Source organism: Orbicella franksi, chromosome 9 (genome assembly GCF_964199315.1).
Source record: "Orbicella franksi chromosome 9, jaOrbFran1.1, whole genome shotgun sequence".
Lineage (NCBI taxonomy): Eukaryota > Metazoa > Cnidaria > Anthozoa > Scleractinia > Merulinidae > Orbicella > Orbicella franksi.
In genome coordinates, this window is record NC_138153.1 from 4,962,301 (window position 1) to 4,980,590 (window position 18,290).

General features: G+C 37.4%; 2 protein-coding genes across 3 annotated transcripts; one reads left to right on the plus strand and one right to left on the minus strand.

Annotated features, from left to right (window-relative positions):
- Positions 1–121: 121 nt before the first annotated feature.
- Positions 122–5,113, minus strand: LOC145498154 (carbohydrate sulfotransferase 14-like). The gene is made up of 3 exons (XM_081478039.1): positions 4,700–5,113; positions 2,886–2,917; positions 122–1,960 (listed from the first exon to the last, which is right to left on the minus strand). The coding sequence occupies exons 1-3, from the start codon at positions 4,896–4,898 to the stop codon at positions 1,163–1,165; spliced, it is 1,029 nt and encodes a 342-aa protein (XP_081334165.1). The 5' UTR covers positions 4,899–5,113; the 3' UTR covers positions 122–1,162.
- Positions 5,114–5,558: 445 nt separating this feature from the next.
- LOC145496870 (acid ceramidase-like) lies at positions 5,559–18,267 on the plus strand. 2 transcript variants are annotated; one of them, XM_081476636.1, is made up of 18 exons: positions 5,559–5,829; positions 6,170–6,205; positions 7,545–7,591; positions 8,113–8,194; positions 8,713–8,796; positions 9,694–9,772; positions 10,302–10,376; positions 10,961–11,006; positions 11,334–11,406; positions 12,063–12,134; positions 12,294–12,348; positions 13,306–13,387; positions 13,801–13,885; positions 15,485–15,531; positions 15,702–15,792; positions 16,693–16,725; positions 17,171–17,227; positions 18,144–18,267. In XM_081476636.1, exons 1-18 carry the CDS (start codon positions 5,767–5,769, stop codon positions 18,231–18,233), a joined length of 1,197 nt encoding a protein of 398 aa, XP_081332762.1. In that variant the 5' UTR covers positions 5,559–5,766; the 3' UTR covers positions 18,234–18,267. The 2 variants fall into 2 exon arrangements, with proteins under 2 accessions (XP_081332762.1, XP_081332763.1); XM_081476637.1 differs by lacking the exon at positions 6,170–6,205 and having other exon boundaries at positions 5,562–5,829.
- Positions 18,268–18,290: the final 23 nt, after the last annotated feature.

Below are 18,290 nucleotides of genomic sequence, written 5' to 3' on the forward strand. Positions count from 1 at the left end.
ACAGCAGGTGGCGAAAATGACATGACAACCTGGTGAGTGCCCCACTTTGACACAGTGTGATCCCCCTTTGAAAAATCCTGGCTATGCCCCAGTGAAGCATTAAAATCTGTTTAATTGTGACCACTTTTAATCAAAATATTTTACAATATTAGACATATCCTAACAATGAACCCTATGTAATTTATATGTGATAATTGTTCTTAAAAAAAACAGGTCTATCACGTCACCATGGGTATAATTTTTCCTGAAGTATTAAACAAATAAAATGCGTATCCTTCCAGCTGTCCAAATTGCGTGATTTGTACTGGAAACATCCTGTCATGTCAAATTCTCCCAACTTGTACTAGAGCAGTTTTTTGTATGTACAGGTGAGTAGAATCTTTACTCATTTATTAACTTATCTTTCTTTAAAAATATAACACTTCTACTACTCTTTTAAGGAATAGTAAATTACTTCTAGAGCACTTTTCAATTGAGTGCCATAAAACCAAAACCAAAGTAATCTCTCTAGCCAGTCACAAAGGACACAAACAATACAATGAACCAATCAAAATGTGAAGCAATTGCATATAGCTCACGCAAAGCGTGGGAAAATGTGTGCAAGGTAGTCACCAATGGTTTTGTTTTACTTTAAATTGGATGAAAAAGTGGTGTGAGCTTTTTTAAGACAATCGCCCAGCATAAATGCAAAACTAATTACTGTTTGACACTCAATTGAAAACTGCTCTATTACTTTAGTTAACTTGGGCAAGTGTTCTGTAATCTCACATCATGCAGTTTATGGTTGGTTAGCATTAGAGGCATGCAATGCGTGCAGAACATCCAGCACACTGTTTCAATGTTTTAAATGTTTATAATTTAATCTGTTCCCTTGTCAATTTTAATGCCTTGTAACTGCATCTTAGAATTTAGTTGTAATTTAAAATGAACATTGAAATTCAGGCAGCAGCAAGATATTCAGACACAGATCTCTATATAGCCTGCAAAACACAGACATCTGGATGCTTGTCTTCGCCTAATCTCTGTAAGGCTAAGTCATCAACTTGATGGATTGGGGGTTTTGGAAGTGGGGGGAGGTGGGGGGGACTCAATTATCAGATGTGCATTGAGTGAGTAGGATTAAAAACTGAGTGCACAAAGTGAAAAATAAATTCAAATCATTTTAAATATTTGGTTTTTGATATGAAAATAATTTGTAGTCCAAATCATATTTTCTTAGTGCTTTTTTCAACATATCTGGCGATACATCTGTGAATTTCTTACTTGTTACATATCCTTTACCGCCTGCTTTATAATACTTCTGTTGTTTAGGAAAAGAAACTTGGTCATTCACATTAAGCTCTTTCAGTACTTGATTAGCATCCAACTCCAGATTCTCAAAGGATCCAACAAAGTCGTATGAAACAGCACAAGGTTGGCACAATTCATAGAATGGCATCCAGTGCTCATTCATGTCTTCCACACGACTCTCTGCTACATACTGCAAAAACTCTTCTAGTGAGACGTCATCTCCTTTGGAGTTTGCTGCAGCATTCTTCCGCACATGCTTGACAATTTTTCTTCCATAGCTTTTATGAAAAGAGGTGTTGTTTAACAAGAACTTGTCTTTATATGCTGACAGAATTCTGACAAGAGGTTCCCTTACAAACATGAATTTATAATACTCTTGGAGTTTGCGTTTGACAGCCAAGGGTGGTAAATCTCCTAGGAATGTAAAACTCATGTGATTAACTCTGCGGATGGCATTGGTGTCAGTAGCTTCACCATCCAGTACCATCATGACTCTTTTCCAGTTTGAACAAGCAACTTTGGGCACTGAACAGTACAGAAACTTGTGCTCATCATTAACCAAAATGTGTTTGGCTAGGATCTGCTTCTCTGTGACAGAGAGGGAATCCCACGATTTCCTTGTGTTTCCACATACTTGTTTCAAGGATTTCAGCCTTTGTTCACTGGACACCTGTAACAGAGAAATAACAAGATAATTAAAGAAGACCGATCAATAATAATACAATCCCAGTAACGTTAAAGAAACAATTTAAGTTAGTCCTCTGCTATTCAACACATCTTAGGAGGTTATGTGACGTAATAGGTAGTTCCCTCCTGTGGATTGAGCTGTCCAGCACCTCTTTCCACCCAGGTGTATAAATGGGCACCAGCAAATATAACACTTGGGGTAACCCTTCGATGTACTACCACCCAATCCAGGGAGGAGCAGAAACACTCCTGGTTGCTTTGTGCTATGGAACATTGAGATTAAGGGGTGTTAGCCTGATGAGCCATTAGCTGCACTTGAATGCAGACTTGTTAACTTATTCAACAAAATAAACCTTGAGCAATTGGAGATTCACCTATTAGACCTGCTACCAAAATTAACAAGAATGGATGTCTCTTCACTAATGCACTAAAAAGTTCATCCATGAATTAAAGTAATGTTTTATAACGTGAATTCAAAGTTGTTACTACAAGCTCCTGGATTAGATCACTCTGAATATGACAAACTCATGCTAATAGTCAGCCCTCAGGCACAGCAGACAGTGCTTACCCAAGATCTCTATAACACAATGTTACTACTGGAAATATATATTTTTTTGTTCCCACTAAATAGGATGCTACACATACAGTTGTAGTCTATTACAGTCCCCCCCCCCCTCCCCCCCACCGCCACCCCAAACAGTTTACCTCCCTCCGTCCAGCATTTTGTAAGGTCAATTTACTACCAGCAATTTTCTGATCCTACAGGAGTGGTGAGATCAGGCACTGTAAGAGTGATGGTTCAGACTTGCCAAGAACACAACCAATCCTCGATTGGATAACAGATCAGAAAGTCCTGAATTTTCTCCTAATGCTCTAGTGTGTCTCAATCTGAAGAAACTTCCACTTACCACAGAATTATTTACAGTTATTCCTCTAAGTTCTGTAAACCAAAGTAAAACATAAAAAGGTCAATACTGTTACAGAAAGCCTTGATTTCAAGTTACAAGGTTAATTAACAAATAAAGAAGCTTAAGCCGTGTATTATACTGTGATAAAACACAACAAGCATTTGAGAACATGAGGGAAATGTAGAAAACACGAGGAGTGTTTTCTACATTTCTTGAGTGTTCTCAAATGTTTGGAGTATTTTATCACAGTGTAATACACAGCTTAGGCTTCTTCATTTGCTTTATGATATAGGTGAAAAACAATAAAACACGTTTTCTTTGTTTTATACTCTGATAAAACATGGGTTTTGTGACCAATCAGAGCGTGTGCAGGACCTTGCGCATGCTCTGATTGGTCAAAAAACCAATAGGTTTACCTGTATTATAAATAGTTTTAAAACCTTGTGGGGCTTAATCAAAATGTATTTAGCAATGTTAGTTAACTAGCAATCTGCTTCACTACACATTATGTACTGACAGCTAAGAACAGAGATCGGCAATGCGACAGCCTTATGTGGCTATACTCATGGCACAAGGAAACATAAGATGTCAATGAGAAATTTACACTCCAACTTGAAGTTGCTTGAAACCCTTCATGAAGGCAGCATGTTTTTTGTCACAAATAAACATGTGTACACAAGGCTAAAATCAGGCTGAGTCTTTCAACAAAGAATTAGAAAGCAGTTTAAAACACTTTAACAGCCAGAAATTGATTTTCTGTTAACTGATTTTTTTTACCCTCGATTTGTTTGACACAATTCCCACACAACAATAATATCTAACATTTGTTAAATTAAGACAGCTCGTGTTTGTCGGCAAAATATATATTAAAGTAAATTATTGATATTTTCTTCCCCTAACATTCATTAAATTAAGATTTATAATTTAAATTTGACAAAAATAAAATTTTAGAATTGAGGTTTTCTTAAAAGGAGTCTAGCTAAAGGTAATTTTGTCCAGGATCCGGATTCATATGAACTTTGACGTCAACCAGGCGTCACTGTAAAATTTCACAAAATATATCTTTTACACACGCTGTTATACAAGGAAAATTATTCTGCCACAAGAAATCTCTTTAATTTCTCAAACATTTTCAAGAGTGATTCTTACAAAATATTGTTACAAGCATTTTTTTTTATGATTACTATGATTACTAACACGATTTTTTAAAAACAAAATTTAAAAGGTTTTTCGTCCGTTTGTTTACCACGTGAAGGTGTCAGCTGGTTAAACAAAAGTCATGTAATGAATTTGCGCTTTAGGATTCATCATAGTTAACTATGGATTCGCTTTTTTCGTAAAACTACGACGCCTGATTCATAAAACAACAATGACAAAATTTTATGTACTATAAGCAAAACATTTACGACAACTTGTCCAAATATGATCCTTTCAACAAGCACACAACTCTTGTCTTCACATAGACTCCATTATTTAACTTTGTAGCATTTAGTATTCATAACCACTTATAACTCTCCCGTATTTGCATATAAAATAAGTCGAAGTAAATTACGAGGGAATTGTAAGAAAGTTATGAAAGCGCGATTGTATTTTAAATTTAGATCGCCCGGAGATACAGCGTCCCGAATAATCTGTTGAACATAACTAGCCATTTGACCTTGCATTGATAAACGAACTTAGATTTACAATACCCCATTTGTGTAACCAAGGGAAAAAGAATCAATCTAAAAAAGGAATGAAAGGTTTAAGATTCTGCGATAAATTGGTACGTGTTCATCATTGTCTTGAAGCTTCCGAAGGGTATAACTGCTTACCGGAAATCCACGTTTCTCCTTGTGGTTTTGCCTCTGATCGCCATTTGCTCGAGAACAGTGGCGTTAAATGTGAACCTGTTCTATCGTCCCCTTCTGAATGCGAGAGCAGAAGGTGCACTCCAGCAACTATGCTGAAGATCAACACCACAACGATAAATCTGACTTTTGAACACCTCATTTTGCCAAGCAGATCGGTCATGCACGAGGGAATTCTCCGAACAAAAGAAGGGTCCTTGTTATGTGCCACATCTGTACTGTCTGTCTCTCGCTATCAACCAATCACATTTGAGCCGCGCCGCCTGATTACACGCTTCGGCTTGCTGCGGGCATTCCATTGTTGCAGCCCGGTGCTCTCGGTATATTCTTTCTTCTTTCTTGGAGTACATGAGATATGTATTTATAGTATGTTAGGTACTAGTCATGCGAACTTCGGTACTTTGACATCTCATAAATGCAGAATATCGTATTTCTTTGAATTTGCAAAGAAACTGACACACCGGGTAGGGGTAAGGCCGATTTGTCATATTTCGGTCAAAATAAGTCTTGACGACGGGAGGAGGGAAGGTCAGATTTCACGGAAACTGTTGTTTTTTTACCAGACAACGAAATAGATACTCCAAAACACAAACAGACCCAAACGATAACAAGTTTTGTTATGAAGACATGATCGATATGATTGATCATCATTGGCTTACCGTATTTTGCGAAATGAAACGAAACAGTACGAAATATATCAAGCCTGAAAAAAATTCAGACCTGAACGGGCCTGAGCAGGCCGTTCAGGCCTGAATTTAATTTTTTCAGGCTTTAATTTTACAACTGCTTAAAAATAAGTTGTGTGTATAACTGCGATGATCAATGATGTCTCCATATCTTTCTCCGTAGTTAAAATATATTAACCTTTCATATATTCACTTGTAACAAGCCTTGTTATTGTAAAAGTGCCGTACCCCTCTCTGCAGAGTGTGACATTGTTGGGTCATATGATTTGCTTCTGGTTTCGTATGTCATGCCAACGGGGCTCTTATGCAAGCTCGTGAAAGCTTATTTTTCACTTCCAAGCAGTCATGGAGCAGACTTGGGTCTTCCTTACATGTATACTGTTCCTTGGAGCAGTTTCGGCTTCAACGGTAAAGTACAATAGCGGAAATTATAGCGTACGTTAGAGTCTTTACTTAGCGTAGTCGTGTAGTTGGGGGTAAAATCTTGTGCATGTTCATTTCCGTGATATTGCGATCGACGATTGAAGTTTACTAGAGATGCATACAATCATCTTAAAATTAGTAAGATGGGGAACTCGAGATTTCATCCTTACTCGTGAACGTAAGCCTAAAGAAGATTTATTTGTTAAGCTTAAATTTTTAATCATTGCGTGTTGTTTGATAGCTTAGAATAGCTTTAGAGAAATATTATACGCTTGAAACTTCATCAAGCCATACATATTAAACTGCGAGGTGACTCTTTCCTCAGATTAAAAGGAACCCTATTTTTGAAAACTTTTTAAAGGTATGTGGTAGCCTGCATTGCAGGCGTTTTCCGTCTGGTCACGATTTACCATCGGTATGGGAAAGTTCGCCGCCATGTTGGCTTAGGAAAAGTGGGTGGGGAGGGGGTGGGGGCAGAAGGAGGGAAAAAAAAAACGTCTACTCACAAAGGCTGTGAAAACGGGAGACACCTCCTAATTACTTGCACTTCACTGATCTCCTGCAAATGATCAACCAGCCAACCAAAATGAACTGAAAGCCAAAATTCATTTCTGATAAAAACAAAACCACATGGAGAGTCCATATCCTGTCAAACATTGGCGAGAATAATGTGACACTGGTTATGTAGTGTATCAATGTATGATAAAGGGTTTCTTTCAAGGTGAAGTTCTGAAATATTGGCAAGCATTTAGCCATTCTTCTTTGGATAATCTCTTCAAGCCGTGAGAATGACAGCATTTCTTTAGAGTTGTGCTGACTGAAATTTGTAGTTAAGTTGTTTAATGCCATTGGTGAATGATTCTCCACGATTTGGTGATTGTGTGAGCAACCCTCTTTGGCTTGAAAGTTACAGCTTGCCAAATTATGCATCTTTGAAAAGCACACCAATTAAAAGCTGAAATGCACCGTTGAAATGCTGGAGAACTGAAAGCTTTAACCTTTATTTAAGTCCATCATGGTTTTGCCATGTGGCCCCTGGCAAACAGTGTACCCTCACTGTTTGACTTTGAGCTGAACTTGATGAAGGCAGCCAATGATCTAGAACTAAGATCTGTTTTGTTTACTGAAATTAGATACATGTATAGGTGTGACTGGGTTACTAAGTTAGTGGAGTCACACCGCTAGTCAAAAATTAACTCTCTTTTTATTGTTTGTGATGGGAGACTCGGTGGCCTCATGGTTAGTGTGCTCGTCTCCGGATTGAGCGGTCCGGGTTCGAGCCCTGGCCGGGGACATTGTGTTGTGTTCTTGGACAAGACACTTTACTCTCACAGTGCCTCTCTCCACCCAGGTGTATAAATGGGTACAGACGAACTTAATGCTGGGGTAACCCTGCGATGGACTAGCGTCCCATCCAGGGGGGAGTAGAAATACTCCTAGTCGCTTCATGCTACAGAAACCGGGATAAGCTCCGGCCTGATGGGCCGCTTGGCTCGTATGCAGACTTTACCTTTTATCTTTTCCTTATTATTTGTGGCATTGAAAAAAGTCAATGATTCCTTCATCAGCCACTCCTCAATATTATTACTAGCACAGGCTTTGGCTCCAGTTCTAAGGGAAGTAGCACTAGTTGTCTCTTTGAGAACTTCCAGTTTATGGATGAACTATATCAACATGTTTTCATGTTTGTGTGATTCCAGCTTTCAGATCAGGAATGTATCACTAATGCCTATCCACCAACTGAAAGGTATGACTACAGTTTGATTAAAAAAAATGTATTGATTCATACATTACATGACACCAACAGAATTAACATTTATTAACTGGCATAGTATTATATGTGCTTTGCAGTGACTTACTGATAAGTCTATGGCTCTCAAAATTAACCAGCTGATAAGCACTCAGAGGGGAATACATACATTATACTGTGGAGCATTTTTCCTGGGGGTGATTTACTTGACTTATTCCTCTTCATTCCCTCTGGAACATAGGGCCTTCTGGGGATGACAACTCCCAACAGTGTTTTGTATATCATTTATTTCTTTGAGGGCAACCATAAAAGATACCTTGGTGGTTAAAAAAGTGATGTTTCGTCCTAAACACTGTAAGTCAGACCTAAGTCTGTGATTTACACCCGCAAGCAGGATGAGAAGCATTCCTGACCGCAGGGGAATCCCCTCAACAGTCTAACCAGTCTAACCAACTGCCACTGTCAACTCAAATTGCTAAGTAATAACTGAGTAAACTCTTTTTTATCTATTCATTCAGTCCAGTGGGTTGGGAAGTTGTAAATCTTGATTTACCAGCAAACCAAAGGTACAATGACCTTGCAAGCAAGAAAACAAAGCAGGTGAGATGAGCTGATTGACAGTGAACACAGTGTTTATATTCTCATGTTCAGGTTTGGTCTGGAACTAGAACTTCACAGAAAGGTGAACCTAGTAGAATCGCCTAGCTCACCAAGAGATCTCTGTGGCTCAGTGGTTGGAGCACCCAACCAGTGCCTGGGAGGTCATGGGTTCTGATACCACTCAGATTTTTTTCTTTGTCCCATGCTTGTGCCACATTTCATCATTATTGTCTTCATTTTACTTGCAAATTGTTTTTTAAATTAGTTTCCCTATAACCATGATAGCCTCTATTGCAAGTTTATAGTTCTATAGTCCGTGAGCCAGCTCTTTACCAAAAAATCTTGCTCACAAGCCAGTTAGCTCTACTGTTATTCTGGTAACATAAAAATAACCTATTTATTGACTTGGTTGCATGATTTAAATAACAAGATTTGATTGAAGATGTAAATAAATGTAAATGTAATAAGTGAAGGGGATGATGGTTTTGAAGTCTTAAGTATTTTCTTTTTATTTGAAGCTTCATAATCTGCTGAGTTACATCAAGAACTTCACAAGCTTTATTATGAATGGAAAGCTGTTTGGGTTTATTGACAAAGATTTGGTATGTATATTCTCCTTGTTTTAGTTTTTGCTTACTCCTGAATATTTCAAATTGTATGAAAACAGTGGTGGCCTCATGGTTAATGTGCTCGCCTCCGGATCGAGCAATCCAGGTTTGAGCCCTGGCCGGGGACATTGTTTTGTGTTCTTGGGCAAGACATTTTACTCTCAGTGCCTCTACTCACCCAGGTGTATTAATGGGTAGCAGTGAATTTAATGCTGGGGGTAACCCTGTGATGGGCTAACATCCCATCCAGTGGGGAGTAGAAATACTCCTAGTTACTTGATGCTACAGAAACTGGAATAAGCTTCAGTCTGATTGGCCACTTGGCTCGTATGCAGACCTTACGTACCCATGTGAAAACCATGGGTTCGATTATGTCATTACTTTGCATAAGGGTGTTGTATGTTATTACTTTCTTGCTTAAACTCCCTGGCCATCACCACAGTATGTGGCTCTATTATAAAAACAAAATATTGATCACTTTGTCAAGTTTGAGTTGTTCTTTTAACTGATGGAGACATCAGGATTGATTGCAGTCAGATTTAAGATGGTCTTATTCAAATATAGGGGAGGAGTGATCAAGCCGTTTGGGTTCAAGCCCTGGTAGGGAACATTGTGTTGCATTCTTGGGCCAAACACTTTACTTTCACAGTGCCTCTCTCCACCCAGGTGTTCAAATGGGTAGCGGCGACCTTAATGCCGGGGGTAATCCTGTGATGGACTAGCATCCCATCCAGGGGGGAGTAGAAATACTCTTTCAATAGTCACTTCATGCTATAGAGACTGTGATAAGCTCCGGCCTAATGGGCCACTTGTCTCGTATGCAGACATTACCTTACCTTATTCAAATACATATGTAACACCATAGTTAATAAGCTAATTTTCTTTTTGTAGGGTCCTCTGGCAGACACTCTCCCAGCTCCATATAGAGATGAAATCAAAGGATTAGCTAGTGCTACCGGGATTCCACTTGGTATAAATATTACTTAGTTTGTTGTGTAGTCATCATTATGGTACCTTTAAAGGAGCACCAATTTTTGTAACATATGTTTTAAAAATGAAAATATCATGTTGATTAGTCTAAGTCTAAAAAGCAAATTATGCTACCAACCAGAGACTTCAATCTGCTTACGAAAAAAGGTCAGAAAACAGTTTGTAGAATTTGCAAAAAAATTGCCAGTATCATTTTTTTGCCTGCACTTTAAGCAAGCTCCTAGTAGCTTACAGGTAATTTTCAACAAGTTACATGAAATGAAAATCAATTATAATAAAAGTAATTCTATTAAACATTGTAATCCATATTAAGAATGGTTTTGATTGGACTGCACATGGGCTAGTTTGACACTATGTTTTATGATACAGAAAGCCATGTTTTACTTTTTATACATATAGATTCGTTACAGTGCATTTAAAGAAGCCAAAGCCATGTATGTCAAAAGACATGATGGGGATGTGACCCACAATCAAGTAATTGCTCATTAAACTTGTTTGTAATTTTGTAGGTGAGGTTGTATTGTACAACATTTTTTATGAAGTTTTCACAGTTTGTACCTCCATTGTTGCCGAAGACAAATCAGGTAACTGTTCTAAATTAGGGAATGGAACAAATATATAAGGAAGTATATAAAAGAAACATACAAAGAAGGTTAGAAAAAAAATGCAAAGGATGTTAAGTTTCTTTTAACAGTGAATATATCATCTACCAAAATGCTAAGAAATGGATCTTGTAGGTTTGGAGAATGCAATAACAGCAATACTGCACTTAAAGATTAAAATCACCGAAATACCACTGACATGAATAATATATCAACACTGCAAGCCCCAGTGTCCTCCTCTAAAATCCTTTTCGTCTTTCCCAAGACTGAGAATAGAAAAATGATTTTGAGGGATTTAGAAGGAACTGAATAATTTTCTGCAGTTTAGTTTGTCTTTTATGCTGTCATATCTCTTGCACTGTTCACTACCTGATGGAAAGACAGACAAATAGACAAATGGGTGAGTGGGCAGAGAGACAGATGCTTGAAAGGCAAACGGGAAGATTGACAAACAGATTGTTAAAAAGGACTTGGAAAGAAAGCTGCAAATGGGATCAATCTATAATTTCATCAATGTGATAATTTTTTAAAAAATATTTAAACTCTCCTTGTTAAACATTTTTCAGGAAATCTCTTCCATGCACGGAACTTAGATTTTGGTCTGTTCCTGGGGTGAGTTTTCATACCATGATTAAATTAACTTTTAATTAAGGGATAGAATACTTCAAATTGTGGACACATCACTTTTAATTTTGAACTTACACTTCCTATAGAGTGAGGCATATAACAGTTCATGTGTTTCAATAAGCCCCCTCCACCGTGCAATTTGGCAAATGGTGAGGATGATTTTGCCAAACTGGTTTGACCATGTAGAAGAATTTAGCTTTTTTTTTAAATAAAGAAGTTCAGTTCAAAAACTTTTTCCTTTCTGTGGAAACCAGTTGACTTCCAGCCCAAAACGTTAAAATAAATGAAACCCCTTGCATGTTGTAATTCCAGGTGGGACAATAAAACAAACACATGGGCCTTAAGTGAGATTCTTAGAACACTCATCGTCAATATTGAGTACCAGGTAAGTCTGACAAACTTTCATGTGTGAATATTCTGCATGCTTAATGAGTTTATTTTTGATAAGGAATATCAAGGGTGTGTTTAAAACAGGAAGTGGGGAATTGGCACTATGGTTAGCCTAAATAGTGCGCAGTTAACCTAAATATCACTGACTCGACGGTGGTTAGCACTCAAGAATAATTGTAAGGGTAAGCTTTACAGACACTTGAATCCCACATTGGCTTTTACTCATAGTGCCACTCCATCATTTCAAGGCTTATTTGACTTGCCCCAGTGGGAATACAGAGATCTACCATTTCAACAATATTTTTTATTAATTAATGTTTCGTCAGATTACAATCTGAACTGACAAACCTTGTACTGGGCTTATCAAAAAAAAAAAAATTATTTTGAATAGTATCTAGTGGTACAGGCATGTTAAGTACAGTGTTTTCAGATGAAATTATCGCAACCATATTGTTGTCCCAAAACAATGAAATGGTGGCCATGTTCAGTTGGCATACCAAACCAATTGTATGGGAGTTGAACTCTTTTCTTGCTTGTTGCAACACTCTGTATATTAATGCATGTTAGTAGTGAATGTAAATTGAATGACATCTTTTATACAAGACTAAGGGGTTAAATATTAAATTGAATGTGTTCTCTTAACAATTGCAGAGAAATGGAAAAACAGTATACAAAACAGTCAGCTTTGCTGGATATGTTGGTGTGATATCAGGGATGAAACCAGTGAGTTAGGGAAGTGGGGTGATGGTTGATGTTTTTATGTTTAGGGGCATTATGGCTATTACAAAATTAAATGTAATTTGAAGACAGCTAAATCAATCCAAATTAAGCAAGTCCTTTCAATGATAGCATTTTCTAATGCCTTCAGTTTTGCCTTTCTAGGGTGTGCTGACCCTGACGATTAATGAACGATTCAACATTGATGGTGGATATATTGGTAAGAGAGCCTCTGTAAAGTTATTTTACAATAAACTACATTGTCAAATTTAGGTCTTCTCTCAGTACCCACAAAGTATCACTGGCTATGCGCTACTTGCCCTAGCTCGGACTGACTGTTTACTAGACAACAATATATTGTACACTGGAGATGAATTGGGATAAAGGTGTTGTACGCATGCATGTAGCTTGACTGACCTTGTGACCTACACTTGTACTAAGGGGGAATAAATCAGATTCTTGCCTCAACCTGCTCAGGCTATAAATTTTTTTAATCTAATGCTGCCAGGGGGGTAAGCCTGTGTGATGGACTAGCATCTCATTCAGGAAGGTTGGGGGTTAGTCACTTACTGCACATTTCAATACTACACAAACTCCGAAGTTCAAAACCTAGCAAATGATTATGGTGCATTGTAATCAATCATAATGATAACAACCAAGGAACCTTGAAGAAAAGAAACAAACAATTTGGACCAAAAGCTACTGATCACATCCAAAAGACGTGACCCAGAGATTTCATTTATTAGTAAATGTTTTTAGCAGGGAGGCAACTGCTAAAAATGCAGGCAAAACTCTTTGACAAAGATTTCTTTACGTGAAAAACCTATCTTCTAGATGATCAAGCTAGGCAAGCAAAATTGTCCTCACAACTGGTTAATTTAACTGGTGCCCAGTCCTAAATTGAAACCCCTGCTGACCTTTTGAATCTGTTGAAATAAACTTCTGTTTTGCAAGAGGTCTGTTGAGATGACTGACAGCTGCAAAACATGAAAGCATTGATTGATCAAAGTTTGCAAGTCATCAAGACTCAGTAGTCAAATTTTATAGAAACTGAAATAAGCTGAAACAAACTTTTACCTTTTTTGAAACTTCCGAATCACTCAGGCTGTTTCTATTGAAGGTGACAAATTAGAAAGCAGTTGAAAACTTTATTCACCTCTTCGATGTGCTCTTACAGGAATAATAGAGTGGATATTTGGTAAGAGAGATGTGAAGTGGACAAGTTTTCTTTCACGTGATGTACTTGAAACTGCTACAAGGTAATAGTTTGTTATACCGGCCAGGTAATTGACTGTGTTCAGTCTCACTTAAAAGACCTCCATGTAACTATTTTGAACTTTGGCCTAGGGGACCAGACATTGGCTTGACTCCGACCAGTAGTATATCTAAACCCACAACTTGTAAAGCAAGGCTTGTTATAAATATATCTATTGATTATTATTTGACAGCCACAAATCTTAGCATTATACCTAAACCTTATTATATTCCTTGAATAAATGCTAGGAGGGTCTTATTTAAAATTTTATCTTGGAGACCCAATGTTTATTAGAGACGCAGTTTTTCATTTAGAGAGTACAAAAGCACTTGAAGTGGTATATTCTGACATTGACATTCATGTTCATTCATAGCCATAAAATAATTTATTATTTTCCTTGATGGCTATTTGTTTCAGTTATAAGCAAGCTCTTGACATGTTGGCAAATGAGGAGGTACTAGCACCAGTCTATTATATTCTTGGGGGAACTAAATCAGGGGAGGTAAGTCATAATAATTCTTATCAAGGAAAATATGGAAAAATATAATATTATCTTTTGTCTGTATTTGAATACTGGTACCTCAGATTAGTAATGTTTGCAGTTTATTTGCAATCATGAAGGTCAACAGAGATCTTCTCAAACCAAACGTAGACTTGATAAGATTTCTTGTGAAAGATTTCAACTCTGAAAATATGCAGGGCTCGAAATTAACTTTTTTGTTCGGGAGCCAGCTGGCAACAAACGCAAAAAATTTTGGTCGCCAGATCGTAAATTTTGGTTGCCAACTTATTTTATAAATAACTTACACAAGAACACGATTTTCTATGTTACTTTGCATGCAAGAAGTCACAATTGAAGAGCGAAAACAATTAGAAACAACACGAGTAACACTTAGTTATAAAGCTACCGTTGTTCTCAGGTGATATGTCTCTGGTCCGAAGGTGATGGTTGTCTCCATAGTCATTTTAAATGAAGCGAAGCATAAAACATTTTAAGTCCGTGGTTTTCATTTAGACAAACACGGGTCCTTACGTATTTTCCCTTTGCTGGTTGGAAATGCCGTTCTTTATTTTCGACTTGCTCTCCTTGAAAGATTCAAAGTTTGGATTAACCTTTTGGCTGAATCTTCATTCCCCGCAGGTAAATACTTACGTAATTCCTTCAACTGATTGGTATCTGCCACCATTTTCGCGGCAAATGAAAAGCACATGGTGTTGAAGTGCGTCTGCGATCCCAGTTTCGGAAGAAGCCGCTGAAACAATATGGTGTGTCGTGAACGCAGTATCGACGTGTCGAATTACATTCAATTTTTTTCAATTATCTTGTAATATACAGACATTATTTTACTGAGTACACGTTGGCTAGACAGAAAGGTGACTTGTATACTAGCTACCATATCCGATTCCCTAATATAAGGATTTAAAAACAAAAGTTGTGTCGTGGTTTTCTTTAGTTATCGGACAAAACGCATGTCGCCAGCTAGTGACCAGTTCTGAAAATTTAGTCGCCAGTGCTCAATTTTTGGTCGCATTGGCGACCAGTGAGTCGCAATTTCGAGCCCTGATATGGTAGATATACATTTAGATCTGTTCATTCAATACCCAGCAAATGGTTAGTACCTGCATCCTAAAAATTAAAGCTTTATCAAATTTGTTGAATTCTTCAAGGGCCGGACATGTCTTATTTACTGAGCAGGTGTAATACTGTAAGTTAGTCAGAATGTTTTGGTAAGTTTTGGTTTTGAGGTCATGTTATCATCATACTGATCAAAGGCTGTCAGTGATGATATCTGTACACAGTGGCCATGGAGATCAAGTATCCAGCGAGTCAATATGTGTTTTATCATATGGCCTTCCCTTGACCTAGAATTTGGATGGAAAAGACCCCATTGAATCCCTTTTTTTAAATAAACTTTATTGGGAATGAAGTTTAAAAAAAAATGAAAACAAAAAAAAAGAAGAAAAAAAGAAGAAGAGGGTATGGTTATTCTGGATTAAAATCAAGTTGTGCCTTTTGGGGGGCAAGATCATGATAACTTGATGTATGATTTCCGAGTGTTTTTGAAGACTAATCTTTGTACTGACACATTTTCTGTATTAGGGTGTGGTCATCACACGTTCCCGTACTAAGTGCTTAGACCAGATGAGGTATGTCATTTGGGTAACACTTTTGTTTTGTGAATTTAAATCATCACCCCAGGTACAATTATGCGAGTCAGCACTACTTAAATCTGATTTTTGTGGCGTTCCACTAAATTTAGCCCTCAACTTCTTATTGACTCAATCATTGACTATACATTGACTGATTTTTTTTTCAGCCTTAACCCAACAAACAAGACCTGGTTTGTTCTTGAGACAAATTATGACAACTGGAAACCACCATTGGTCATTGATGACAGAAGGACTCCTGTGAGTTAATAGTTAGAGTATTGTCTGTAATATTATATCCCAGGCATAATTATCAGTTGAAAGCTTGAATTGACAAGGGAATTGCCAACCCCTTTATATGTAGCCTGCAGTGCAGACCTTTTCCGTGTGTTCACAAATTAGTGGTATTAGCTCGTCATCGAATAGATTCGCCGGCATTTTGGCTTATGCCTTTTCGTTTCCTTTCCAAGCCTCTTCTGAGTTTGATTCCAAGATGGCGCTAGCTCGCCATAACATGCCTGCATTGCAGGCTACTTTATATGATGCTCTGAATCCATCCTGCAGTATCCCCTACATTTTGTCAGTTTGCATTGAGAGAGACACTGTGTGGGATAAGTGTCTTTCCCAAGGATGCATCATGACCCTGTCCAAGGTTTGAACCTAGACTGCTCGATCTGGACTCTGATAAGATTTCAATACGCATTCCATTTGGTCACCCAGCCTCTAGTCCTTACTGAATAGTAGAATGTTATCCTGGGAGTGCACATCATTTTGAAGATGAGCTGATGAATTCTTTAAGATTTCCAAGGATGTTCTGAAGATTTCAAATATTAAGTTCACAGTCCCAGTGTCAGGATGTTTCCCCAAACATAATGCCCTCACCAGTACTTTTTTCCCCTTAAAAATTGAGAACCATCATTTACGTTCATTGAACTTTTCATTTCCTCCATTGGTCTGAGTTTGCATAATTTGTTTGAAAGTGTGTCAACTCAGTTAATACAAGCCTGTAATAGTTTATAATAATAAAGTTTGTAGTTAGGCAAGAGAAATTGGTCCACAGCTGTGAGTAAACCTGGGTCAAATGTTTTGACCCACAGGTGCGAGGCACATGGTAGGTATAGAATGTGTACAAAATATTTTAATTTTTTTCTGCTTTTTTAGGGAAAGGCATGCATGAAGAAGATGGGACAAGAGGTTTGTTCCTTTAGACATTAAATGCAGATTGACAATAAATGGTTTTATGATTATTGCAGAATTTCTTGTGCGCTCATTGGGTAATTTTTATTGTCAATAAGCAGACAGACACATGAATTTATAATTTATGCGATGAGTCAACAACAGAGAGCAGACAATTTCTTATTGTAAAAAACAAATTGATGTCAGTTTTTAATGCGTCTGTCCTGTTATTGACAGTGAATTTCGTCATAACATTGTCAAAGTAGTTTGCGGATCCACTTGAGTATGGCCTCGTGGATCCACAGCTACTTTGACAATGTTATGACGAAATTCATGATCTTTTCTTTCAAGTCCAATTCAGTCTGGAAACAGTTTTTGTTAATCACTTGACTAATGTACGATTTCAAAAAAAAAAATTGGTACTCAGACATGCAATGCTAATTTTGTTCCCATTTGCCAACAGAATGTGTCATTCAAAGGCCTCTACAATGTTCTATCCACGCAACCTGTACTTAACAAGGTCAGTGAAATAACTGGGTTGTAAGAAGAAACCTAACAACTAGAAGGATAATGACTTACCAGGTTTCTTTCCCCTGTTTGGGTTTATTTTAGTTCCCTTGTTCTTATTTCTTGTCCCTAAACTGAGCCAATGTGGAATACCTTAGGTTGAGAATGATTTTGTTTAGTTTAGTGGACAAGGGGAAACCGTTTGTCATAATTTGCTAGTTTTTAAAAGGGAGAGCAGTTGTTTCCTTTCAACAATTTTCAGTTGTGAAAAAATAAATAGAGGACGTTCCATGGTCTCTTGGAGATATGGAATTTCTCTTTTTAGTGTTGAAATATAAATTATTTCTCGGTTGAGAGCAACGAACGAGTGAAATATTTTTCAACACTCGAAGATATCGTATCTCCAAGCAGCCATGTAATGTTCTATTATTCCATCATATAAACACCAATGAAAGACTAGACCATTTCACTTGCATTGCAAAAGGCACAATTCATCATGTAACCATACCAACAGTGATCTTTTCACTTGTGAAGATACCATGTTTTCTTGTGAAAGCTCACAAGGTATTTCATTGGTGTTTTTGTACTAATAAATTAAAAACAATCTCCTTGCTGATAACCCTACATTTTCAACTGTGAATTTCAAGAATTTAGTGTTTGATCAACACAGTAGTACTGCAACCCTTATTTTAGCCTGTAAGTGCAGACGTAAGTGACAGCTGGAAATATGTCTGCACTCGCAGGCTACCCTTATTTCCTTCATTGATCACTTATCTTCTTGACTATCAAGAAACGTTCAATTTGTTGTTTGAACAGCTCATCTAAAAGCTATATCTTGTCACTGATTCAGAGTGTTTGTTTCTTCATTGCATTCAAAACAACTTCAATCTAAAATATTTTAAATTTTAATTTACTTCTTCCCTGTACAGCTGACAACATACACTACTCTGATGCAAGCCAGTAGTGGTAAGGTGGAGACGTACATCAGAAACTGCCCTGACCCTTGTTTTCCATGGTAAACTCAACTGGAACCCAGGAGTCACAATTTAACACTCATAAAAATACCTGATTAAAAC